Below are 26,814 nucleotides of genomic sequence, written 5' to 3'. Positions count from 1 at the left end.
CTCTCATGATGCTAATTCAAACTCAGATGGAACTACTCCTATGCTCAAGACTTTTGAAGGATGGGGACCAATCCCAGGTCCAAATGGTTTATCTTTCAACCAAAACCAAGCATGACCTATACATGCAAAACATGCAATAATAGGGTTCTAAATGCTTACCCAAAACATATCCATGCGACACAAGTCAAAGGTGGTTAGTATAACAAGTTAGTTCATATGGAAACAAAATTAACCCGATTCTATGTCGGCCCAACTCATTGAGGACCAAGATGCTTAGCTCAGTTCATCCAAACCGAAAGGAGCGAACCATGCTACATGGGAAAGCTTCCGATGACATGGGAGACAATGCTATGACCAATATGGGTTCAAAAATTTCTATCCAAAACAGAGCCATTGATCAAAAATCATTTAACGTGGGGGTACCAAGTACAACAAAATAGGAATCACATTGACAAAAACAACTTCTGAAAAACTTGACTGGAATCATATCCAATGGAAATTTTGACACAAATTCATTTTGATTGTATGCGATCAACATATCGAGGAAACAACTCAAGGCATTCTCAAATTCGAAAAACAAGGGTAAAATCCATCTACTCTTTAGAAACTCAACGACAACCAAAATCTGGTTGACTGGAAGTCGATTAAAATCAATTGACTTTCGGTCTGAAAATGCTAAGGCCTGAACTACCTACATTTTGAAGATCAATTTTGCAAATCAAAGATCTAGGTAGAATGATTCTATTTCAAGGGCTCTAATTGGCTGCCTCTGGATTAAAGGAGTCTGCCAGAGATACAAAGATCCTAATGTCTCAACCACCTATTTTCAGAATGTGGAAAATGAGACATGCAAATCAAAGGTGCGGTTTGAAAGAGTCCAATTAGGCAGCTTAGACTAGGCCAAGCTAAAACATCTTGGTTGACAACAAGTTGGATCAGATAGAACCAAGCTAAAGTAATCCCCACATGATAAAGAAAGAGCAAAGGATGACTATACCAAGCACGGTAGTTCAATTGAAGTAGCATCAACTCATTGCCAAAGTTGAGGGAACTCTCAACTGACAGATCAAACAAGGTGGTTCAAACAAGAACACCCGTATAGATGGCATTACATCGAATCAATCGCCAAGCACCATGTGATGGAGGAAATCGAGTTCGTCCTCAACATCAAGCTACAAGTGTGTGGTTCCCTATCAGCTAAGGCACACACTGTATCTAGATTAGTTGTGTAGGCATCACCCCAATCACAACAATCTTGGAGTGGACATAGGAATCACCCTATGATACTACCCCTACAGTGGAATGAAACACTGGTAGAGACAACAAACACTCATATCTCAATGAACAGAGGGTAGAAACTCAAAACCTCCATTGGTGGGTGACCAATTAAAATGGATAATACTGTCAACAATAGGGGATCTAATTTGAACCTCAAGCAATATGTACATTAGTTGTGGCGAACCTATGTATCGAATCTATGTTCCTACATGATGCATGCACAAAATTGGCTTAGCTTAGGACAGGGTCCCCTTGTAAAGGAGCACCATATTGTACCCGTCACAGTTGTGTCCATGGATATGTCAGCACATCTTTTTTATACCGCTTTGAAGAAACAACTCGATAAATCAATCCAAGTACTGTCCCATAGTGCCTTTCAGGGCACACCTAAATGTATGGCTTGAAGGTCGCTAGGTAGTACATTGATTGATATGATCAGTTGCAACTTAAAGCAATACAGGATCAAGGGTTGTGATGCCACCGGGGGAATCCCACAACTGCAAGTGGGGACTTACCAATGACACCACGGGGGTAGAAGCAGACCGTGCAGTGCACAATGCAATGATGTGAATGCGCATGCATGAAAAAGAAAATTAACAAAGAAAACTACATCAACTAAAATTACAAGCGAGCTAAGCAAACAATGGTCAATCAAGAGTCTGACATAAGTCCCGAGTGAAGTCGCCACTGTAAGAACCATGGATTCCAAAAATCCAAATCCCCCGACAGGGGTTGGTTCTCGATGCGAACCGGATCTCGCCGGTGACACCTAAGGCAAATACCCTAATTCCTCCTAAGAGGATAAACGGGTCAATAGGAAGCCGCCACCTAGAAGGGGTATAGGACCCATAAATGTTCCCGCAGGGGGAACGACTAATGACTCCATGGGTAAAGGTTGTGGTCCACCCAGATCATCGGGCAAGTGTCAAGTTACGGACTGGGAAGGTATTAGGCATAGTTCGAGAACTCGCGAGATCTCGCCAAGATCTCGTCGAGTTTCTCGGTTTTTGGAAAAGCCGAGACAAGACTGCCTATGAGTCTCAAAAGTGCAATATCTCGGGGAGATTTTGGATCTCGGTTGGATCTCGGTTTCGACCCATTATTTTAACCCACCTACCACTTAAATACCTTACCTAATTGGACAAAACTCGACATATCTCGGCGAGATCTCGGATCTCGGGTTGACCCAAAGTTGAGGCTTCGAGTTGAAAAAAAAAAAAATACACCAACTCGGCGAGATCTCGCCCTCGTCTTGATTTTTCCAAGAGTCGAGTTGGTACCGAGACCCGAGTTTTAGTACTTTGGTATTAGGCACCCAGTCCGCCCTGCCCAAAGTTGGTCGTCCTTCTCTGGACCATTGTTATGCCTAAGATTGCTTGCAATCCCTAAAGCTAATTATTCTAGATCTAAGTCATCCTAAAATTGTGCACCTAAGACTAGGTATCTATGTTCAAAGATTTACAACCTCAACCAAATTTCTAAATTATTCTAGGCTAAAGTGTTGAGCATAAAATACTAAAGAGATCAATTTAATTAAGCATGACATGGAGAGAGTCATACTAAACATGCAAGATCACACTACACATGAAGCATCGAACATGAAGGATTGTCGAAAAGCAAATTAATTAAACATGCATCAAAATAACTAAGCATATGAAGGAAAGAATCCTGAACATTCACGGGCTAGATGACGGGCTAACCCAACTCCCGTCCTAAAGAGTGTGCATCTACGTCCCAAGGGATCCCAATATACTTGGTGCCTCAACCCATGGCCACCGAATGGACCCTCTCTCTCTCACACGCTCTAAATCCATGATTTGTCATTGGGCTAGTGCTTGGATGCCCATGACCCAAACGATCCCTAAACAGGGTCTCAAGTGATCCGAAGTGGGGTGGAGGACCAACATGAGGACTATGCCAAAAGACCGGGATTGAAAATCCCGATACAAGTCATAGGCTCATCGGTTTTCATGGCATGATGTCGAGATCACATAAGACCCTATGTTCTACCCAAGATGTTTTTGAAAATCATTTGGAAACCCATAACCTTGATTTGAAGTTGGATGAATTGGGGAAGTAGACTTATTTAACCCTAAATTGTAAACTAAAATGTGCTATCGTGGGCCCGAACTCTCCACACATGGCTTATCCTTAGTCGGTAGGCCTAAACCTAAGATAAAGTCCAAATCCACTTCTACGCCCAAGGCATAGGCCCAAACTTGCCATACATGACTCAACCTTGGTTGATGGGTCAATGCCCAAACCAAAACTAAAAAACAAGTCGGCCCAAATCCATATGGGCCACTCACCAAAGAAAATCCGTGCCCGATAATCAATACTAGATCAAAATCAAATGAGCAAAGGGATCTCACGCCCCACCCACCGCCCAAATGCCTAAAGAGCCAAAACCCATTTAAATATTCTTACAATCAACGGATCCGGGTGCTGCAATGACCCGAACTCAGCCCAAAAGAAATCCACATGAACATCGGATGGGAAACAATTTAGCCATTGCAGCCCCTAGACCCATACCTTAAAATGGGCCAAATCCATGTTTTATAATTTCAGACTTAAACCTATTTCCTAATTCATTGAATTATTATTGTTGGAGGCCCAGCATGAACCTAGGCCCAATATCATACCCAAATCCATTCACATTGAAAAACATAAACCCAAATTACTTTGATCCTCCCAACCATGGACCCATGTTCAAAATACTATTCGGGCCGGATTAACCTAGAAGCAGGCCCAAAAGCCTAAACCGAATTTGACAATATCTCAAAAATGGCAAGAAAAGGCCAATCGGCCTCAAATCAATAGGGGCCCAAATTGGAATCCACATGGCCCGTTAGATGATAATTCAGAGAAACTTTATTATGCAAACAGATGCAGCCTTAGACTTAAAAAATAGAATCAGGACATGATAAAAAAAAAAAAGAAATCTCATAAATACAATCTTATTTCTGAAATAGAGACTAGGTATGATGAAAAATAAAAATGCAATGAGGGAGGGATAGAATCATGTTCATTTATCTATAACAATATAGACTCAAAAGGATCAGGATTATGCATTTTACAGAACATGGAGAATGGAGATCACAGAGACCGCATGTTTATCAAGAAATGCACAACAGATAGGTCACCAATGTATCTCTTATTCTGACATTAAGCACACAGGATAGGACAGCAGATAAAAAATCACAAGAATTTCTGGATCAAGCATGACTTATCAATTCAATAGAGAAAGAAACCCAATCAAAAAAAAAAGAATCGTAGAGCGCATATGAGGAAGTTCCACCAAAATAAAGGCTATGGAAGCCACAAATCCAAAAATCTGGAATGTAAAGTATGGAAGCCGATCAACATGGAGACACAATTCCAGTCCCAAAACTAAGCACAAAGACTGAAACACAGTATTGATAAAAGAGATATACCATTTGCATCTAGAGTATTCCTAGAAGAGAGTCATTCACAGATTATACTAATGAAACAGAGAATCAAAGCACTACAGAACCGTTTCATATCTAATATGAAAATGAGAAAATCAAATAGGGAAGATGAGCTTTACCTGTGGGTCTTCTTGAAGCTCCCTGATGTGATGAACAGAGTGCTCGAAGGGTGTCAAGAAGTTATTATAGATTGGGAAATAAGATAGGGAAGGGATTATTACAAACCCAAATAAAGAAAAATAGCAGAAGCAAAATGAAGTAGAAAATAAAAAATAAAAAAAATAGAGGATGAAGAGAAGGATTCACGATCGATTGCAGTAGTTCCTTTTTCCTGGCTCAGGGAAGCTCCCAGCTCTCTGTCTCGGTTCCCATTTCTTCAGAATCCAATCTCTCTTCTCTCTACCTTTTCAATCCGTTTCCACTCTCTGCTTCTTCATCTCTCTCACATCCTCACTCTCTTCCCTCCTCTCTTACACTCTCTGTCTTTCTTCTATTTTTTTTTTTCTTTGATCTTTCCCTCCAAACAACGATCGACCCTCTCTTTTTGTTTTCTCTGAAATCCCCTCTGTTACTCCGGTTTTCTCGGATTTTACTCCTCTCCATTTCCAGATCCATAATTTCGGTTTGTGTAAACCAGGGACTAACCAGCTTTGATTACTAAACTCAACCTTAAACCGTGGTTAACTCAAAATTCAAACTCAATACCGTGTTCTCGGATTTCTCTCTCTCCTATCTTTCCCGCTAATCTCTCTCTTCTCAATTCTCTCTCCTCTCTACCTCTGCAACTGTGCGAGAGAGCCTGCCGGAAACAACAAAATCGGAGAAGATCTTTTGCTCCGCGAGAGGGACGAGAGCCTGCCGAAAACACAAAATCGGAGAGGATCTTTTGGTCTCCCTAGATCTGCAACCTGTAATCGCTTTCCTGTCAGAGAAGTTCTCTTTGGACCTCTCTCTCCTTTCTAGATCTGCAACCTTGCGAGGCCTCTTCAAGTTCGAAGGAAGTCTCGCCTTGCCCTTGAAAAACCTCTGCAACCTTGCTCTCTTACTTTGCGCCTTGCCGGAGAACAAGTTATTTTTAAGGTAAGTGATGTTTCCTTTTTAGCTTAAGCCAATATTGTATTTTTTATGTTAGTTTTAGTAGCTTAGTGAATCAACTATGAAATAGCTTGGATTACCCTTTACTGTTTTATTGGAAATTATTTCATATAAAAAGTAATGGACTCTAAGTCCCTCCCCATGAATTAATGAAGGAGCTTGTTGTTTATTTTGTGCAATGGATTGTCCCGTGACAGGCTGAGGTGAGAGACCTTGTTGGGAGAGAGTCCCTTGGCTGAAATAGCCACCTATCCATATCCTTTCTTCTCCACTTGATCTCCCTTCTTCTCCCTTTCTCTGTTTTAATTTCTGAATTGAACTAAGGTAATCCGAAACCAAGGTTGAAGCTGTTGATCACTTACTGAGGTTCATGATAAGCCCTACACTCCTGCTGATATCCACTTTATTGCGGATCTGAGACCCAAACCTGTACCTGCGATTGTTTTTTTTCCTTCTATTTTTGCTGCTGGTTTGAGTATATCGATCCCTGCTGCAATCTGAGAGCTTTTGCTGCTGATATTTTGGGCTATACCCCATTTCAGAGGTTTGGATTGTAAGCTATTAGAAATCTCTGAGTTATGCCTATGCCTACCTTATTCTTCAAGTTAACACTACTGCAAATACAGAGTTCTGTATCTCAGCAACCACCCATTGGAATTGAGAGATTTTTGGAGCATAGCATCTTTGTATAAAGACATACGCTCAGACGGTCCGACCTCACTTTGGTGTAATTCTACTGGCTGGATGTGATTATTTCCACTAAGTTTCTAATTTGAGAACTCAGTTTTTTTTTCTTTCATGATCCTACTATATCTCAGGCCCTAACCATCAACTGGAGCTGATTTTGTAGGTCTGAATCATACCAATATTCATATCAATCGATGATAATATTTGCTCTTTTATTTCCTTATTGGCTGCTGCTGTGTTATTTAATTTTAAGTTTATTTCAAAAATATTGGCTCTCTAATTGAGTCTGCGGTAGGGGTTAAAGGCTGCTGCATGCCTAGTGTGCATATTATTTGGACTTGTTCAGTTGTCTGTGACGCATTGTGGGAGGATCCAAGGGACTGATATGACTATGTTTGTTTGCTATTTGAGTCAAGTGTATCTACTGTTCTCAGTTTTGAAGATTTTTTCTTTTTCTTTTTTGATAGTGATACCACACAAACCACGCATCAATCATAGGTAATAATTTGATGGTATGGTCCGAAAAAAAAAGACCATCTTTGCCTTTTAATAATTTCTCCTTCATCATAATCTTCATCTTGTTTGCAAGCTGATTTTTTTTTAGCTAAATATGTTGTTACTATTTAGTGATTGATTTGAGAGACTGTAGGGATATGGATAATCCAATGGCTATCCCAGATGAGACTAAGCCTCAGATCGGCATGCATTTTAATTCAGAGAGCGAGGCTTATGAATTCTATAACAGTTATGGAGGAAGATTGGGTTTTAGTGTCAGGAGAAAATATGGAAATAAGAGCAAAAAAGACAAGACTACAATAACTTCGAGGAGATTCGCATGTAATAAACAGAGTATTAGAAAAAAAGACAACTGTGATATTCATACTAATTGCCCTCGAGAGGAAATGAGAACAGATTGTCCTGCTCGAATGGGCATAACACTTATGGAAAATGGAAAATACCAATGCCATGATTTTGTTGAAGGCCATAATCACGAGCTTCATATACCATCTACCACACACATGATGCGATCACAATGGAATATTTCAGAAATACATGGGCATGGAATTGACTTGGCTGATGATTCTGAAATTAGACCTAAGGCTGCATTTGAGTACATGGGTAGACAGGCAGGTGGGAGACAAAACCTTGGTTTTACACCAAAAGATCATCACAATTATCTCCGATCTAAGCGTCAGCGTGACTTAGGTTATGGTGAAGCGGCTAGTTTGTTACAGTATTTTACAGAACAATCTAGGTTAGACCCATCTTTTAGCTACGCTGTGCAATTAGATATGGATGAGCTTATAACAAATATTTTTTGGACTGATGCGAGAATGATAATAGATTATGCCTTGTTTGGTGATGTTGTTACCTTCGATACTACGTTTTGCACAAATAAGGAAAATAGGCCGTTTGGAATTTTTTCTGGTTTTAACCATCACAGAGGACTCATTATATTTGGGGCAGCTCTTTTATACGATGAGACGGTGGAATCATTCAAATGGTTGTTTAAGGCATTCTTGGAAACTCATAGGCAGAACAAGCCTATAACCATTTTTACAGATCAAGATGCTGCAATGGCAAAGGCAATTTCAGAGGTGTTTAATGGGACATGACATGATTTGTGTACTTGGCATTTAATGCAAAATGTGATTAAACATCTAGGTAACTTGATGAAGAATGGATCAAGCTTTCTCTCAGATCTCAAAAAGTGTGTATATCAGTATGTTGAGGAAATACAATTTGAGTCTGCATGGGAAGAATTATGGATTAACTATGGGATTGAAAATAATCATGGTTAAATCGTTTGTATGGACTTAAAGAGAAGTGGGCCAGATCTTATATGAATAATACATTTACAGGAGGTATACGGAGTATACAACTGAGTGAAAGTATAAATGCTGATTTGAAAGACTATACAAAATCTACTTCAGAAATTGTGCAGTTTTTTAAGCATTTTGAAAGGGTAATCAATGACAAGCGTGCTAATGAATTGAAGGCTGAATTTGATTCAAGAAATAAGCTCCCAAAGAATATGTTTCTCCGTATAAAAATTATTAAACATGTAGGAGAAGTTTACACTTCAAAAATCTTTGACTTATTTCAAGATGAGTTTTCAATGGTTGGTGATTGTCATATTAAGTGGAAGAATGAAAGTTCTAGTCTGCGGGAGTATGGTGTTGGTATAGATGATCAGGAGATTGAATTTAAAGTTGAGTGTAATCCATCTGAGTCTATTGTTCAATGTAGCTGTAGAAAGTTTGAGACATTTGGCATTCTATGTTGTCATGCTTTGAAAGTTTTGGACTTGTTAGATATCAAGTCAATTCCTATAGCATATATTTTGAGTAGATGGACACGTGCAGCAAGAAGCATGGTGATTGAAGATAGCATGGAAAAAGAGGTTGTGGAACATGTTAATTTGGCTTCCACACAACGTTATACATTGCTATGCCGTAAACTGATAAAACTTGCATTAAAAGCATCCAATTCAGTAGATGGATATGACTTGGTGAACAATGTTGCTACTGACTTGTTTAAACAAGTACACAATCTTGTCAAGGATGCTACATACCAAGTTGAGTTAACTAAGGAGCCTAATTTGTTTTTTGCTAAAGGGCTGAAAAAGAAAGATAAGCAAAAGATAGAGGACAAAAATACTACAAAATGATTGAAAAGTTGTTTGAAAACACAAGAAAAAAGGACAAAAAGCCTTACACCATCTAATTTAGTAAGTTTGACTCAAATTGATGGATTTCAATAATTTTTTATTTTATTTTTAATTTTAAATATTTCTGTTGCACTTTAGTGATTGTTTGTATGTTGTATTATAGTCACCTCAAGAGATGAATCAATCGGATGGACCTCAATCCTCCCTTCAAACAACCCTCTGTCTCAGACCTCTATCTCAGGTATATTACACTCATATTGTTTCAACCTTGATTTCAATATTTTGCTGCATTTTGTAACAATTGTTTATATGTTGTATTATAGTCACCTCAAGTGATGCACCAATCTGATGGATGTCAATCTTCCTTTCAAACAACCATCGGTTTCAGGCCACTACTTCAGGTATATTATATATACTCATATTGTTTCAGTCAAGAATTTAATACTTTGGTGCATTATGATGATTGTTTATATGTTGTATTATAGTCACCTCAAGTGATGCATCAAATTGCTCCCCCTACACCGTCAACTAGACCATGTTGGAACCAATTTAATGGAACTCAAGAAAGCTTAACAAATATTGGTTTCAGACCATTACTTCAGGTACTCTATAATCATTTTATTTTTATTTTTATTTTAAACATTCCTATTGAACTTTAGTGATTGTTTGTATGTTCTATTATAATCACCTCAAGAGATGCATCGAACTGTTCCTCCTACAACATCAATTATAGCAAATTGGAATCAATTTGATGATTCTCAAGAAATTCAAACAAACCTTGGTTTCAGAGCACTACTTCAAGTATATTATACTAAATTAAATTATTATTATTATTTTTGTATTTAAAATATTTCTACTGCACTTTTATAGTCACAAGGGTCATTTGATCTTTCTACACCAACACCAAGTTCCTCCCTAGCTTCCACAAATGCACAACATAATCTTCAGTTATAGTTTAGGTATTACTCTAAGAACCTAAGTCTTGTGCAATTCTATTGGCTGAACAGTGTGCAACTAGGTGGTAAAAACTATGTAGTTTTCTGATTGGTAAATTCATTCCTTTGCAGTTGGTTGATTCAAACTAAGATGAGGTTTTGAGAAGCTGATCCTTTAGAGTGGAAACAAGTTCATGTCTAGTATTTAATTTGACAAAAAAGAGACCATCTCTCATTTTATTGTTGGAAGATATTACATTTCCATAATTTAAAACAAAGAGTGTCTTGGGAATCATAGTATACACGGCAGCTTCATACATGATGAGAAGAATTGTTGAATCCTACTTGTATCACTTCATCATTTTGGTCGAGTATTTTTGGAAATTCAGATTTAAGTCTGAGTTGAAAGGTTTTCTTAGTAGTGTTTAGGTCTGCTACAAGTCATGTGATAAAGTCTTTATGTTTGTGTTAGTTACTTTGTTGGCATTTCTAACATGATTCTTCCTATTTTGAACTGCAAAAAGAGGTAGAGGAAGCCGGACAAAAGAGGGTATTTATACCTCATTATGTTTCAGACAATTTGATATTAACTCTCTTGGTTGCTGCTGGTTTGAGTCTAATGAACTTGGTTATTGTCATGCTACATGGTGCAATTTTTTTATCCTCTAAGGCTCCCATAAACCTTTGAATAGGATTACAATAATGATCACCATCACAGAGGCTAACTGGGCTTCAGTGACAAATCATTTTTGCCACATCATTTTTGCACATTCTCATGCAGTATTTGGCATCCCCTTCCTACACCTCCACACAGTGTTTAATCTAAGCTCTTGCAGCTGCTCTATGAGCAACCCAGGGCTGTATGGCAGGTCAAAGTGTTTGTGTTATAAAGAACAACAACTCTGATTCAGTTAGCATTCATACAACCACTGCTTTAATAGATATGTATGCCAAGTGTGGCAATATATCTCATGCACGGAGGCTTTTTGATGGACTGGCTCAGAAAAGAATTGTATCGTGGACTGCCATGATTACAGGATACATTCGCTCCGGCAACTTAGAACCGGGAATGGAACTTTTTGTCCACATGAAGGAAGAAGGGGTGCTTCCAAACGAGATCACAATGTTGAGTCTGGTTTTAGAGAGTGGGTATGTGGGAGCTTTGGATCTGGGCAAGAAATTACATGCTTACATTCTCAAAAATGGCTTTCATGTATCTGTTGCTTTGGCCACAGCTCTAGTTGACATGTATGGAAAGTGTGGTGACATCACAGAAGTGCAAAAGCTCTCTTTGATGGTATGGGCAGGAGAGATATCATGACATGGACTGTCATGATCACTACATACTCACAAGCCAAATACCTTCATCAGGCTTTGAATCTCTTTCTTGAAATGAGGAATGCAAGCATCGGACCCAATGAAGTAACCATGGTTAATCTCATTTCACTCTGTGCAGATGCAGGAGCCCTTGATTTAGGCAAGTGGATCCATGCTTACATAGACAAGCAAGGGATCCAATCAGATGTCATTCTAACAACAGCTTTGGTAGACTATTAAAAAATAAATAAATATATTTCCCTAGTGAAGGTAAATTAATTGGTTTATTTTTTTCATTATTTATTTTTCAATTAATAATTGGGCTGCCAATGGGTGAGGTCCCCCAAGCCAGGTCAGCAATTCTGCCCATTTTCCTTTACTGGGCGATGGCTCTAGGTGTTGAGTGCATCGCCCAGTGCATCTCCTAGTGCCCTCAAATCGACATTGGGCTGAGTTCCCAAGGCTGGGCTTTTTAGGCTATGCTCATTCTTGATCCCTTGCATGTTTGGGGGGGGGGGTCAGGTAGCCCCTGGGGTGACCTACCTATGGGTCCAAATGGATCATCCATCAGGTCCACCATCAGGCTGCCAGAGGCTGGCCAGACAGCCCAGTGAATAGTGTCACAAGGTTTTTTTTCAAGCTAGGATCTTAGTCTTAGCCATATGCAGGGCTGGAAATGGTTGTAAAATAGGGTTTCATGGCTGCAATCATCAAGAGTTAGGTCTGTGCAGCCATGGCTCATGTCCAGGGTTCCAAATCACAGGACAACAGGGCTTACTGGCAGTGCAGCTGTGCACAGCCAGGTTTCGGCCCAAGGAACAGCACAATAGCCTAATAAAATCAATCATAAATCACAGATCTTCCATGCACAAGGCTTGCATGGCAGATCTAGAGCTATTCTGGGCAAACCCTAGCTGTTCTGGGCTGCCCAAGGAGCAAGAACACATCAAACATAGAGAAAGAATGGGGACAGCAGGCATAAACAGGTATTTTTTATACTTGAGCAAGTTTGAGAAGACTCGAACCAGGCTGGGTGTAGGGTTGCAGCAGCTCCCCCTTCCTTTTTCTTCCTTCTTCCCTCTCCTTCTTCTTTTTCTCCTTTTTTCCCCTCTCTTCTCTCCCACGGATTTCTGAACTGCCAAGGGCTCTAAAATGAGCCCAAGGCCACCTATTTATAGGCTCAGCCCTCACTGAGGCTTGTTTTCCTATGAAGGCCCCTTTTGAAAATCAGTTTTTAAACTGATTCTGAGTGATTCTGGGCACACTGGTGGGGTCCACAGTGAACCAAGGGTATGAGGTAGTCCCTCAAACTCCCCTCTATCTATGAAGGGTGCCCATATTCATATTGTGTGGTCCCCATAATTAAAAATTATTAAAAATGTACTGTTTCACTCACTGGGCGATGTCACTGGGTCTTGCTGCATCACCCAGTGCCATCACCCAGAGAATTCCAGCAAGCTGAAATTCAATGGGGCTGCATTGGAGTTTGACCCTTGGTTAGGGTATTTCCCCCACATGCCATTTAAGGGTTTTTTGCATATCTTACAAAGGTGGGTCCCACCACTATAGGGAGGAGAGAGATTACCTGGAATCCATGCCATATATCAGGCTGTGAGCTGCACAGTTGCAGGGTTTTGCTGTCCATCTTCTGATAGGTATATAAGATGACATGGACCGAGTCTCTTCATTAATCCAAGTCACTGGAGAGATGCTCCATAGTGGTCCTGGTTGCCTGGTCAGGGGTTCCTACCCTTAAGTCAAAATTCCAGCCAGTCAAGAGCAGGGTTTGACATTTCTCCCCACCTTACAAAAATTTCGTCCTCGAAATGTGCTTACTTTGTAATCCAAAGAGTTGGGGATACTTCTCCTTCATTTCTTCTTCATGTTCCCATGAAGCTTCTTCTACTGGATTGTTTCCCCATTGAACTTTCACAAAAGTGACGGTGCGGTTACGGAGGTTATGCTCCTTTCTGTCCAATATCTCCATGGGTTGTTCTTCGTAGGTCATATCCACGTCCAACTATTCAGGTTCAGTTGACAACACATGTGTCAGATTGTTAATATACCTCCGTAGCATTGACACATGAAAGACATCGTGGACGCTTGACAAAGATGGTGGTAATGCCAGCCGGAATGCTATGGGTCCCACCTTATTAAGAATTTCGTATGGACCGATGAATCTTGGGCTCAACTTGCCCTTCTTGTTGAAACATAGCAATCCTTTAGTTGGAGATACTCGAAGGAATACATTCTCTCCGACCTCAAATTCAATTTCTTTCCTTCGATTATCCGCATAACTTTTCTGTCTTGACTGGGCTGTCTTGATCTTCTCTCTTATGACATCCACCTTGTCGCAAGTTGCTTGAATAATTTTGGGTCTGAGATATTTCTGCTCACCAACTTCATCCCAATATAGTGGAGTTCGACACTTTCGGCCATAAAGTGCTTTGAATGGTGCCATGCCAATGGTAGAGTGATAGCTATTATTGTATGCAAATTCCACCTAGGGTATGTGAACATCCCAACTGTCATTCATTTCCAAAACACAGGCTCGGAGCATGTCCTCCAGAGTCTGAATAGTCTTTTCTGATTGTCCGTCCATCTGCGGATGGAAAGCTGTGCTAAGATTTAGTTGAGACCCCAATGCCTTCTATAAACTTCTCCAAAACCTTGAGGTGAATCGAGGATCTCTGTCAGACATAATACTGACAGGCACGCCGTGTAAGCAGACTATGTTTTCAATATATATGCGGGCAAGCTTCTCCATTGGGTAACTTATCTTGATTGGTATGAAGTGTGCTGCCCTAGTTAGTCCGTCTACAATCACCCAAATTGCATTCATTCCCTTCCTAGTGTTGAGCAGATTTGTCATGAAATCCATAGTGATTCTTTCCCACTTCCACTCAGGTATGGGAAGTGGTTGCAATAAGCCATACGGTCGGTGTCTCTCTGCTTTTATTTGCTGACACATAAGGCACTTAGATATGTATATCGCCATGGTTTGCTTCATTCCAATCCACTAGTTATACTTCTTCAAATCTTTATACATCTTTGTACTTCCGGGGTGAATTACATAGGGTGAGTTGTGCGCCTCTTTAAGAATTCGGTCTTGGACATCATAATCGTCAAGCACGCACAATCTTTCTCGAAACTTTAGTGCACCATCTTGGGCCAAAGAGAAATCTGGGTCCTTAGGGACACCTTGTTGAACTTCCCAAATTATTTTAGCCAGTTCGAGATCCAATGGTTGCTTCATGATTATTTCATCTCGTATCGATGATTATAGGTTCATAGCTGCTAATTACATAGCCGTTCCTTCGATCACGAGTTCCAAATCAAATTTTTGAGCTTCCTCTATTAACTGCTCACTTACGACCAAAGATACGAGGGACGCAGTCTGAGATTTTTTGCTTAGTGCATCAGCCACAACATCGGCTTTACCAGGGTGGTACTGGATTTCACAATCGTAATCTTTTACCAATTCCAACCACCGTCTCTGTCTCATATTTAGCTCCTTTTGGGTGAAGAAATACTTCAGACTTTTATGGTCGCTGAAGATTTCACTCTTTTCACCATATAGGTAATGTCGCCATATTTTCAATGCAAAAACTACTACCGCCAATTCTAGATCATGTGTGGGGTAGTTCTTTTCATGTTCCTTTAATTGTCTAGAGGCGTAGGCGATCACTTTACCTCTCTACATCAGGACGCTACCCAATCCTGTTCTGGAGGCATCAATGTATACTACCATTCCTCCTGTGCCATCCGGAATGGTCAGAACTGGAGCTGTTACCAATCGATTCTTCAATTCCTAAAAGCTTTTCTTGCATGCTTCATTCCATTCAAATTTGGCTCCCTTCTTTGTAAGTTTTGTCATGGGTGCCAAAATTCGTAAGAAATTTTCAATAAATCGTCGGTAATATCCGGCCAGTTCTAAGAAACTTCGTATATCAGTGGCACTCTTCAGAGTTTCCCACTGAAGAACTGCCTTTACTTTTCCCAGAACTACCTTGATTCCGTCCTTGGTGACAATGTGTCCTAGGAAACCAATTTGGTGAAGCCAAAATTCATATTTACTATATTTGGCGTAAAGTTGGTGTTCTCGCAACTACTGTAACACGAAGGTAAGGTGTCGAGCGTGTTCTTCATCATTCTTGGAGTGCACCAAAATATCGTCAATAAATGCAATGACGAACTTATCCAACACGTCATGGAATACTCTATTAATCATATCCATGAATGCTGCCGGGGCATTGGTTAATCCGAACGATAAAACTAGGAACTCGTAATGTCCGTATCGGGTTCGGAATGCCATTTTGTGAATATCACCACTCTTAATCTTCAGTTGATGGTATCCCGACCTAAGATCAATTTTGGAGAACACTCTCACTCCTTGCAGTTGATCGAATAGATCGTCGATACGCGGTAATGGATATCGATTCTTAATTGTTAGCTTATTTAGCTCGCGGTAGTCGATACGCAGCCGCATACTACCATCTTTCTTCTTAACGAATAACACTGGTGCTCCCCAAGGTGATACACTGGGTTGTATAAATCCCTTCTTTAGCAGGTCTTGAAGTTGTATCTGCAGCTCCTTCAGTTCGATTGGCGCCATCTGATATGGGGCCTTTGATACCGGGGCTGCACCAGGAATCAGGTCAATCGCGAATTCTATATCGCGATCAGGCAGTAGTTGCGTCAGATCTTCCGAAAAGACATCAAGAAATTCTCTGATGACTTCAAGTTCCTCCAATGATTTTATCTTTGCCTCTGTGTTTATCACCGTGGCCAAAAAGCCTTGGCATCCATCGTCAAGCAATTTTTGCACCTGGAGGGCTGACAAAGTTATTCTCCTGGATTTCTTTTTGGGTTCACTTTGGTAGGTGAAAGTTGACCCGTCTTTCAATTGGAACATTATCTTCTTCTCTGCACACAAGACGTTTGCACCATAGGCGGATAGCCAATCCATGCCTAGGATTACGTCAAAATCATTTATATCCATCTTTATCAATCGTGCTGTTAAATTCTTCCCACAAATGTTAATCTGACAGGGGTCGTATACTTCTTTCAAACTCATGACACTGCTCGTCGGTGTGCTGACTACTAATTCGTGCCCCATGTCGCTTAGTTGATCTTTCATCTTACTCGCAAAGGTTGAGGAGACGAAAGAGTGGGTTGCGCCCGAGTCAAATAATACTCGTGCGGGTATGATTGAGACATTCAGGGTACCTAGGGTTTGTAGGTAGTTTAGGTTACATGAAGTATGCCAATCATTCCCTACAGTTAAGTAGTGTTCAACAAACTTACCTGTTAATACGTCAGGGTTTGCCTTAGCTTCTTCATTTGTCAAAGCATACACCTTTCCTCCCGTCCGATTGTCCCATGGCTGGAAGGACCTAGTGTAGGGCTGATTTGGCATATTGTTGCCGTACCCATGCATTCTACAATCTCTAGCCATGTGCCCTTCCTTGTTGCATAGGTAACACTTAAAGGGTGGAGTAGTAGGTGTTGAGGCTTGGCTCACTTGACTTGTTGTTGGTCGGGCTGGCGAAGCTGCTGTTGTCGTTTAACTTGTCGCCGGTTGAGCAGGTCAATTGAATGCGGATCGAAAAGGGTTCTGCCCCACGTTCGGCCTACGATACAGAGTCGGAGTAGGGCTTGAGCTTGAACCTCTATAAACTTTATTCGGTCATCCAAAAGCTTGAAAATTACTTGGCCTTTTATTCAACCCAAGCGACGCTACAGCCTTCTCTTTCTCTTTCTCCTTAAGTCTATCTTCCATAGTTTTCGCCTTGTAGACCATCTGAGCATAATCTCGGATGTCCATGATTGACAAAACTGACCCGATCTAAGTTTTGAGTCCTTTCTCAAATTTCTTCGCCTTACTAACTTCCCCTTTCAGGTGTTCTAGAGCAAAATGGAACAAGTCCTCAAATCGCTGTTGGTAATCTAGTACTGACTTGGTTCCTTGCACTAGTGCGATGAATTCTGCTTCTTTTCTATCCCTGAAACTCTCTGGGAAGTAGTTCTTGAAGAAGACTTCTTTAAATTGCTCTCACGTGGGATTCGGGTGAGTGACCTCCAAATTAGGCTTAGTAGCTTTCCACCAGGCTTCCGCTTCATTCTACAACTGATAACCCGCACATATCAACTTTTGTGCATCTGTGCACTCAAGTACTTCAAATGCCTTCTCTAGGGCACTGATCCATCGTTCTGGCTGCATTGCCTCAGAAGTTATTTTGAAAAATGCAGGTGGTTGGAGTTTCTTGAACCTCTCCATAACCTTAGCGGTAGAGTTCTCCGCTAAATGCTGAGGCACTGGTGGAGGAAATAGTACAGGCTGGTTGGGTGGTGGTGGTGGTGTAGCTCATTCGTGCATCATAGATGCAAACTGCGTAGACATTTGACCAAGCAATTCTTGTTGCTATTGCATGGTCCGCATCATAATGGTCATGAACGCAATCACGTCACCAGCTACCACATTTGGCTGGGGTACAGCAGTAGTGGCTTGGGCAGCCATGGGTGCCCTTGATGAAGTAACCGATGCTTCAGAATGTTGAGCCTCAGTTCCATTAGGCAGCTCAACTTTCGGTACAACTCGAGGTTGTTTTCCTTTACGACTACCATGAGAACCTCTTCTAGTGGTAACCATTACTGCTTCTCTGAAAAGAGGAGCGTATTCAATATTCCAATATCATCCATATAGTTCAACAATTATTTCCTAGCTAGAGCAGGCACAAGTCTAGTCCACAGTTCCAATAAGTTTCATGAGTCGCACCAGTAAGGTGGATTGTTAGATACATTGTCTTGGTTTATTAGGTGATGTGTCTTATTAAATGCTTTATGTTTCACTATCTTTTACATTTTATTTATCAATATGCTATGCATGGTACTACATGAAAGTTTTCAAATTTTTAAGTAACAGACTTTTAATTATTTACCTGGTCTAACAGGCAAGCATCTCCAGCTTCTTCCCGGTCACAAACTCCATCGCAAGCAGAAATTCTATGTCGACTCTTACCCCTTCAGCTAAAGTCATGAAATACTCTCGCTCTTCTGGTCCACTAATGGCAGCAATGGCTAAATAAAAATCCAATCGATTCTCGGCTCAGGGCAACACTAGTCGTATCCGTCTCAGTCTCTCTCGTAGATGTCTAATATAAATCATATTGCAGGGGTCTCTAGCCTTGGCCAAAGTAATAGGTCCTGTAATAGGGAATGGTTCTAAGCATCAGGCTAAACTTAATTAAAAGAATTAAGTACATAGCTATAGAAATTTAAATGACTACGATTCAATTTAACTAATCTGGGTTGGCTCGAGGTACCTTAACGTCTAAGTACTTCAATTGGTTAGTCAGCCTATTCTCGGTTGGCCTAGTCTGCGATTTGGGCAAGATCTATGCTTCCCACATGTTGTACATATATATTACAACATACCTATGTAACTAGGTCCAGTTCACATGGCAACACTCCAGTCAGTTTGTACATCACAATATTCAAGCATGTAGTAATTTGGTAATACACACCTTACCCCATAAGTATATCTACACATATATTTATCTCTATATATATACCAAATATTTATTATAAATATATTTGTACAATTTCCCCAAGCCCCCATGTGCTTTATTCAACCCTTAAATAAGAATTTCACCCCTTTGGGTTTAAGAAGGTGGTGTTTAATTAGTGAAAAATCACTTATTATTATCATTATTTATTTTTTTTTAACCATCTGAGAAAATTTCTATATATATTTCTTTATGTTCCTTAAAGGTAATATATATGGTCAAATCTCGAGTCCTTGTATGTAAATAGCCCAAAACAGCAAGATTTGCACTCATTGGGCGATGTCTTTAGGTGTCGCCACATCGCCTAGTGCCATCGCCCAAAGAATCGGGGCGTAGGGTTTTAAATCCGAGAGGGCCCCATTTGACTTCTAACTTCTTCTAAACCTCTCTAAACACCTAGGAGAAGTCTTTGGAGGGTGAGGGGACCATCTCCACACCAAATCTTGGCATTTCCTTGAGTCATTCACGAACCTACACGTTCCTAGGTGAGTTTTCTTGGTTACTTTGTCTTTTCCTTGAATTCTTTTTGTTCTCTCTTGTTTAAGTTAGGGTTTTGTCAAACCTTCTTGCCCTAACCATGTTATTTTCTTCTCTTTTTCTACAAATTTCTACAAGCCACCGCAGGGCTAGGAAATCAGTAGCCCAGAAGCGGCTATGGGTTGAGTCAGAGGATTCTTCGGCATCCTCAGTACCTCCTTCATCTTCTAGTGATGATTCTTCTTCGGAGGAACCCAACTTTGATCATTTCCTCTTCTCTAGGTATGAACATACTAAGGAGTGGAAAAATTTTAAGTCTCTAAAGATTGTGAATGGTCGGGTAGTCCGGGTAGAGGACTTTCATCAATACAATCTCTATACTAGGTTCTTTGGGTTGGACCCCCATGTTGGCACCCACCGAGCCATGCTATCCCTTTTGGTTCGGAACTTTTACTGCAACCTAGTGCCTTCTAGTACTCAGGAGTTCGGAGTGGATAGTAGGGTAAAGGGAGTGGATATTAGGCTGACCACTACCCTATTGGCAGAGATTTTGGGTTTGCTTGACACAGGAGAGAGGATTTACTATCAGCCACGGATGGATATTTCAGAGATGTTTTCTTTGGAGATGATGAGCACATTTATGTGTGAAATCTTAGGGCATAAAGCATATATTTTACCACATTGGACAGAGTTACTCGGTGCTTTCTTGTGCTTTTCAAGGTTTAGGTGAATTCTTGTGAAAATGGAGGAGTTGATGCTAAGAAAATGTTTTTAAGCTGTTTAGAGGTGTTAATGGCTTGGATGCGTAGCCCATTGAGTCAGCTTCGCAACGGTTCAAATGGCACTTGATTCGGAGTTGAAACGAAGAAATTACGGCCGTTTCCGTAACGAAATGTGAAAATGGTTTGCAGGGGTTTATTTATAATTATTGACAGTCGGCCGGGGACAAAGTGAAGCGGAAGTTCGGATTCCAGGGGCCTTAACATAATAACCAGAAGTTATATTTCCTGTACCTGAAAGATTCCATTTGGAGGGCTCTGGACAGTCCAACTTCAACTTGAGATATCTTGGGCTCCCAAACTCCAAATTGGACGAAATTTGGGTCTATTTTGGGTGATTTTTTGCAAGAAACACAATGGTGAGGCCTCTATAAGCACCCCATGCTCCATGTTTTCTGAAGGACAGAATGAGTATTTTATTTATTCTTGAAGGAATCCTAGTCATCACCCTTATTCTCTCTCTCCTCCAACTTCTCAAGGGCACTTCTGGAATTTTACTTGGGATAGATTTATTTTGAAAGATATTTTCTCATCTGTGGAAGGTTGAAAAATCAAAGCATCTTTGATTTTATTGCTTGGAGAAGATATCTACAAAGAAAAGGAAGCACTCGTTAGAATTGGAAGTTTACTTTTCTAGAAATAGAAGGTCTATGTAAACAATCTTTTCTTCTTCTTCTTTCTATTTTTTTCTTTTTTCTTAGGATTCAAGGCATTATAAAAGAGGAAGGAGAAAAGAATATTCTCTTTTCTTAGGGAATATTTCTCCTATACTTCCCTCTTCTCTCTTCTCCTCTCTTCCTCCTATAAATACCCCTTGCCCTTTGGGTTGTAACAAGTGAGTTTTTTAGTTCAGTTTTTAATTAGTTTCTAGTTCAATTTTAATTCACTTTTTATTGTAATTTTTAGTTCATTCACTTAGTGAAATTTTCTCTTCTTTCCTTATTTTTGGCTTTAGTTCTTAGTTTGATTTCATAAGATTAGTTCTTTCAAGTTCTTAATTTTGCTTTCATAAGATTAGTTAATGGTTGTAAAAGGATTAGTTTATGCTTTAATGTCTTCAATATGATTGTAATAGTTTTAGTTTAAAGCTTTCTAGTCTAAGCTCCTATGTTGATGACAAGACTTGGAGATTTAGAAGAGGAGGCCATGGTAAGTTCATGCAAGTATTCATTCAAGCTTCTTCAATTAATCCGGTTCAAGCACACCTAGGTTTGCATTCTCTAAACTCTCAATCTCATTCTCTTCTTCTCCTTCTTCTTCTTCTGCCTCTATTTCTTTTATTTTTCTTATGGGTTACTTTGTTTATGTGGTTGTTTTGTTTATGTGGATGTGGATGTGTGGCTTCATTTTTATTACTTCCAACTTGGTAGTATAGGATTTTATTTTTAATTACTCCCAATTTACATTAGTTTGATAGGTTAGATGTCCATGTGTTAGGATGCCAACTAATCCCGTAGATGTGTAATTTGTTAGATGCTTGTGAGTTAGGATCCATTAGTTTAATTACCATTAATTTAGTAATTTAAGTAATTTGGTTAACTTTGCATTACTTTTAAGATTAGTTAAATAGAGTGGCGTATATCTCCTCGTGTTCGACTCGTAGCTACGATTGACCCGTACGCTTGCGGTATAATTTTTAAACTCAAACAAGTTTTTAGCGCCGTTGCCGGGGAGATTATTGACCACTTTATTTTTTTTATTTTTAAGTAATTTGAAGTGCTTTAGTTTATTCTCTTTCTCCTCTTTCTTTTAAAAAAAAAAAAGTTTTTGAAAACCTCTTTTTGTTTCTCTTCTGTTTCAAATAGTGTGCGCCCAATCTAAAGTCCTTCATATGCCCAAACCCAGCCAATCTTGGTGCCCCTTGATTTGTTGGGTGGTTTGGATTGGCATGTGACTTATCTTTGGAGGTGACCACTCTTGATAACAGGAAAGCGACATAGTGAAATCATTGGAAACATAAATGTATAGTAGTCCTCCACCCTACATCAGAATCCATTTGGAGTCTCCCGTAGGTGGCTCGTGAAGACTATACGGGTTCCCTATATGACAACCTATATGACAACCTTACAGCTTTGGAACCATTGTTTCGATTTCTGAGGGATAGATGCACTATCTACCTTGGGCTCCCTCTTGTGTTTAGTATTTTTTTTTTCTAGTCTTTTATTTTTCTTTAAACTTTTTTTTTTATGGGAGACCTCAATTTGGGATAGGTGGTTAATTTATAGTAATGGGAGATACACTTCCATATAAGACTTTGAGGGAAAGATGAACCTATGCTAAGGCAACCATGATTTTGGAGAAAATATTTAAACAGGTTAGGGAAGCCAAAAGTAGTGAGATAGAGAACAATTTTGCACCACCTCAGTACAATTTTGCTCCCCAACCCAACTATGGGCTTTTGGAAAATTTTGATTGGTCACTTCCCCAGACAATCCATGTTATGGAAGGATGCCCTAATCTTTTTGGGGGTAGCTATGGTGATGAGAATGTGAGTCCTTAATTTCAATACAATTCTTTTGGCACTTACAATCAGGGGTGGAGTGATCATCCTGATTTCTTGTGGGATCAATGGAATAACCAAGCTAGACCACCCAATTTCCAATATCATGGTCAGTTTGGTCCTCCAATGCCCAACCCTCCATTAAATCTCAACAGACCACCTCTCCTTGAACCATATCACCAACCTCTTGAGTTTCAAAACATGGGTGAGGAGGCCAGACTGAATGAGCTTGAGAAATACATAGACCTTTTCACAACAAGCCAAAATACCATGGAGAAGTAACTCTCTCAACTGATAACCATGGTGCAAGAGGAGGAAACGGGTACATTATCTAGTCAGCTTGAACCGCCCCATCCCCAGTTTAATGATATTGAAAGTCCACCACCCCAGTTTGAGGTTAATGATAGTCATTCCCAACAAGCTACTTTTCATGATGATTTATTTGTTGAGATTGAGTCTCCTGAATATGTTAGTGAAGCGGAGTTTGATGAACTACCTAGGGAAGCCCAACTTTTGCCTGAAATTTCTGATCTTAATGAGCCTAGTGTTTCCACTGATTTAGAATCAGATTTTCATGATAGCATAGAAACCCTGGAAATTCGGTCCCCCCCTCTCTCTTTGGAAAATCCAGATAATTGTCATTAGGAGGTTTGATGATTTTATTGAGGAGAACAGTGTTAGTCATGATGCTTTTGAAGCATATTTCCCTGATCTTTATTTGGCAAACCAGGTTATGCAAAGAGCGGATAGTTGTATTGCTAGGATTGATTTGAGTAAACCTCCAATTTTTTATGATTATTTAGATGAGGTTATTCATAATCCTTTTTATGCTTATTGTGATCCATTTTTGGTTGGTTTTTCAAAGAATGACAGGTGTTCTACATTGCAAATGAGTTTTATTGCCTTCATTTTTCACTGTCCCATGAGGATAGATTTTTCTATTGGATATTTCTCAGTTGTGCTTAACTTTCGTATTATTTCTCGCTTTACTAAAATTCATGGTCGAGTATATTCTGATTTTGAAGCTCTTTCTACATTTACTGGCCATAGATTGAGATTTCTGTTACTGTCCCTAGTATTTTTTGTAGGGCTCATGACTCTTCATGACCCTCTTTTTTTTATTATATCTGGTAAGCCCCTTCATCTCCTCCCTTGTCCTTATTATTTCTTTTATGCATGCATTGAGGACACTGAATGAATTAAGTGGGGGGGGGGGGGGATGTTGGGCTTAATTGGTAAATTTTGATTGTGGTGATGGTTTGGTTATGTGCATAAGTCTCTTCGATTTGCAAAGCAAGAGAAAGAGGGAATTAGGTGCCCTAGCATGCGAAATAATAAAAAAAATCCCTTTTCAAGGACGGTGATTGGTTTGTATCCGGTGAGAGTGATTGAATTGAAAAATATGAGCATTATTTCATTTGATGGTTAGATTTCTCTATGTATTTTATGGACCCTTTGATCTTTTGTCTAGTAGTTGAGACCAATTTGTTTGTGGCAAGGTAAGGCATGAAAGTGAATGAAAGAAAGAAAAAAAAAAAAAGAAAAAAAAGAAAGGAAGGTGGAATTCCTTGGGACTAGACAGGGCACTGTGCCTCATGAAGCAGGGTGACTTGATCGAAATTCCTTGGAAGGAAATTCAACAAAAAAAAAAAAAAAAAAAAAATCTTGCATCAATGTCTCAAAGTCTCTATGGATATATGCAAAAAGCGAAGCTATCAAGTATTTGGGTGTCTGGTGTATGCTCCACCATGTCATTCAGAGAATAGTAGTACAATAGAAATAGAATTTGTGGTTGAGAAAGAAAAGAAAAAAAAAAAAAAAAAACTTTTGTCTTGATGCTTGAAAAAGAATGTATGGTAAAAAATATTCAATGCCTAAGTCTTTGGTTCCATCGATGCTATGAGTGGTTTACTTGAAGGTCAGTAGTGTTCAAAAAATATGAGGAGATCCCTTGACCTTGATGCACGCTTGTTACTTGAATTGATGTGGGGTGATAAAATTCAAGTGTGGGGGAACCTTTGGCTCCTTGATCTTTAGTCGAACACTTTTTGGGATTATGTGCATTGTCCTACCTATGCCATGATTAAAATTTGTAGCATTCATTTATAATTGAATTTTGGGTGTATATTCACTACAAACACCCACGAGACAACTCGTCCACTAGGGGTAACCTAGGGGTTTAAAGGCTTGTTGCACATGCTAAGTGCAACTGTGATTCCTACGAAAGTAAGTTAGGATTTTTTGCATTCTAGATTAATTTTTCTTTTGCTTTACTTGAGGACAAGTAACATTCAAGTGTGGGGGAATCTGATGAGCACATTTATGTGTGAAATCTTAGGGCATAAAGCATACATTTTACCACATTGGACAGAGTTACTCGGTGCTTTCTTGTGCTTTTCAGGGTTTAGGTGAATTCTTGTGAAAATGGAAGAGATGATGCAAAGAAAATGTTTTTAAGCTGTTTAGAGGTGTTAATGGCTTGGATGCGTAGCCCATTGAGTCAGCTTCGCAACGGTTTAAACGACACTTGATTCCGAGTTCAAACGAAGAAGTTACGGCCGTTTCCGTAACGAAGCGCGAAAATGGTCTGTAGGGGTTTATTTATAATTATTGACAGTCGGCCGGGGACAAAGTGAAGCGGAAGTTCGGATTCCAGGGGCCTTAACACAATAACCAAAAGTTATATTTCCTGTACCCGAAAGATTCCATTTGGAGGGCTGTGGACAGTCCAACTTCAACTTGAGATATCTTGGGCTCCCAAACTCCAAATTGGACGAAATTTGGGTCTATTTTGGGTGATTTTTCGCAAGGAACACAATGGTGAGGCCTATATAAATACCCCATGCTCCACGTTTTCTAAAGGATAGAATGGGTATTTTATTTATTCTTGAAGGAATCCTAGTCATCACCCTTACTCTCTCTCTCCTCCAACTTCTCAAGGGCACTTCTGGAATTCTACTTGGGATAGATTTATTTTGAAAGATATTTGCTCATCTATGAAAGGTTGAAAAATCAAAGCATCTTTGATTTTATTGCTTGGAGAAGATATCTACAAAGAAAAGGAAGCACTTGTTAGTATTGGAAGTTTACTTTTCTAGAAATAAAAGGTCTATGTAAACAATCTTCTCTTCTTCTTCTTTCTATTTTTTACTGTTTTTCTTAGGATTCAAGGCATTGTAAAAGAGGAAGGAGAAGAGAATATTTCCTTTTCTTAGGGAATATTTCTCCTACACTTCTCTCTTCTCTCTTCTCCTCTCTTCCCCCTATAAATACCCATTGCCCTTTGGGTTGTAACAAGTGAGTTTTTTAGTTCAGTTTTTAGTTAGTTTCTAGTTCAATTTTAATTCACTTTTTATTATAATTTTTAGTTCATTCACTTTGTGAAATTTTCTCTTCTTCTCCTATTTTTGGCTTTAGTTCTTAGTTTGATTTCATAAGATTAGTTCTTTCAAGTTCTTAATTTTGCTTTCATAAGATTAGTTAATGGTTGTAATAGGATTAGTTTATGCTTTAATGTCTTCAATATGGTTGTAATAGTTTTAGTTTAAAGCTTCCTAGTCTAAGCTCCTATGTTGATGACAAGACTTGGAGATTTAGAAGAGGAGGCCATGGTAAGTTCATGCAAATATTCATTCAAGCTTCTTCAATTAATCCGGTTCAAGCACACCTAGGTTTGCATTCTCTAAACTCTCAATCTCATTCTCTTCTTCTTCTTCTCCCTCTTCTCCCTCTATTTCTTTTATTTTTCTTATGGGTTACTTTGTTTATGTGGTTGTTTTATTTATGTGGATGTGGATGTGTGGCTGCATTTTTATTACTTCTAACTTCATAGTATAGGATTTTATTTTTAATTACTCCCAATTTGCATTAGTTTGATAGGTTAGATGTTCATGTGTTAGGACGCCAACTTAATCCCTTAGATGCGTAATTTGTTAGATGCTTGTGAGTTAGGATCCATTAGTTTAATTACCATTAATTTAGTAATTTAAGTAATTTGGTTCACTTTGCATTACTTTTAAGATTAGTTAAATAAAGTGGCGTATATCTCCTCATGTTCG

General features: G+C 39.5%; 1 protein-coding gene across 1 annotated transcript; it reads left to right on the top strand.

Moving 5' to 3' along the window:
* Window positions 1-7,162: 7,162 nt before the first annotated feature.
* LOC122665623 (protein FAR1-RELATED SEQUENCE 5-like) lies at window positions 7,163-8,125 on the top strand. The gene has a single exon (XM_043861775.1). The coding sequence runs from the start codon at window positions 7,163-7,165 to the stop codon at window positions 8,123-8,125; it is 963 nt and encodes a 320-aa protein (XP_043717710.1).
* The last annotated feature ends 18,689 nt before the right edge of the window (window positions 8,126-26,814 follow it).

This window comes from Telopea speciosissima, chromosome 6 (assembly GCF_018873765.1).
Source record: "Telopea speciosissima isolate NSW1024214 ecotype Mountain lineage chromosome 6, Tspe_v1, whole genome shotgun sequence".
Classification (NCBI taxonomy): Eukaryota; Viridiplantae; Streptophyta; class Magnoliopsida; order Proteales; family Proteaceae; genus Telopea; species Telopea speciosissima.
This window is presented reverse-complemented; position numbering and strand designations above follow the sequence as displayed.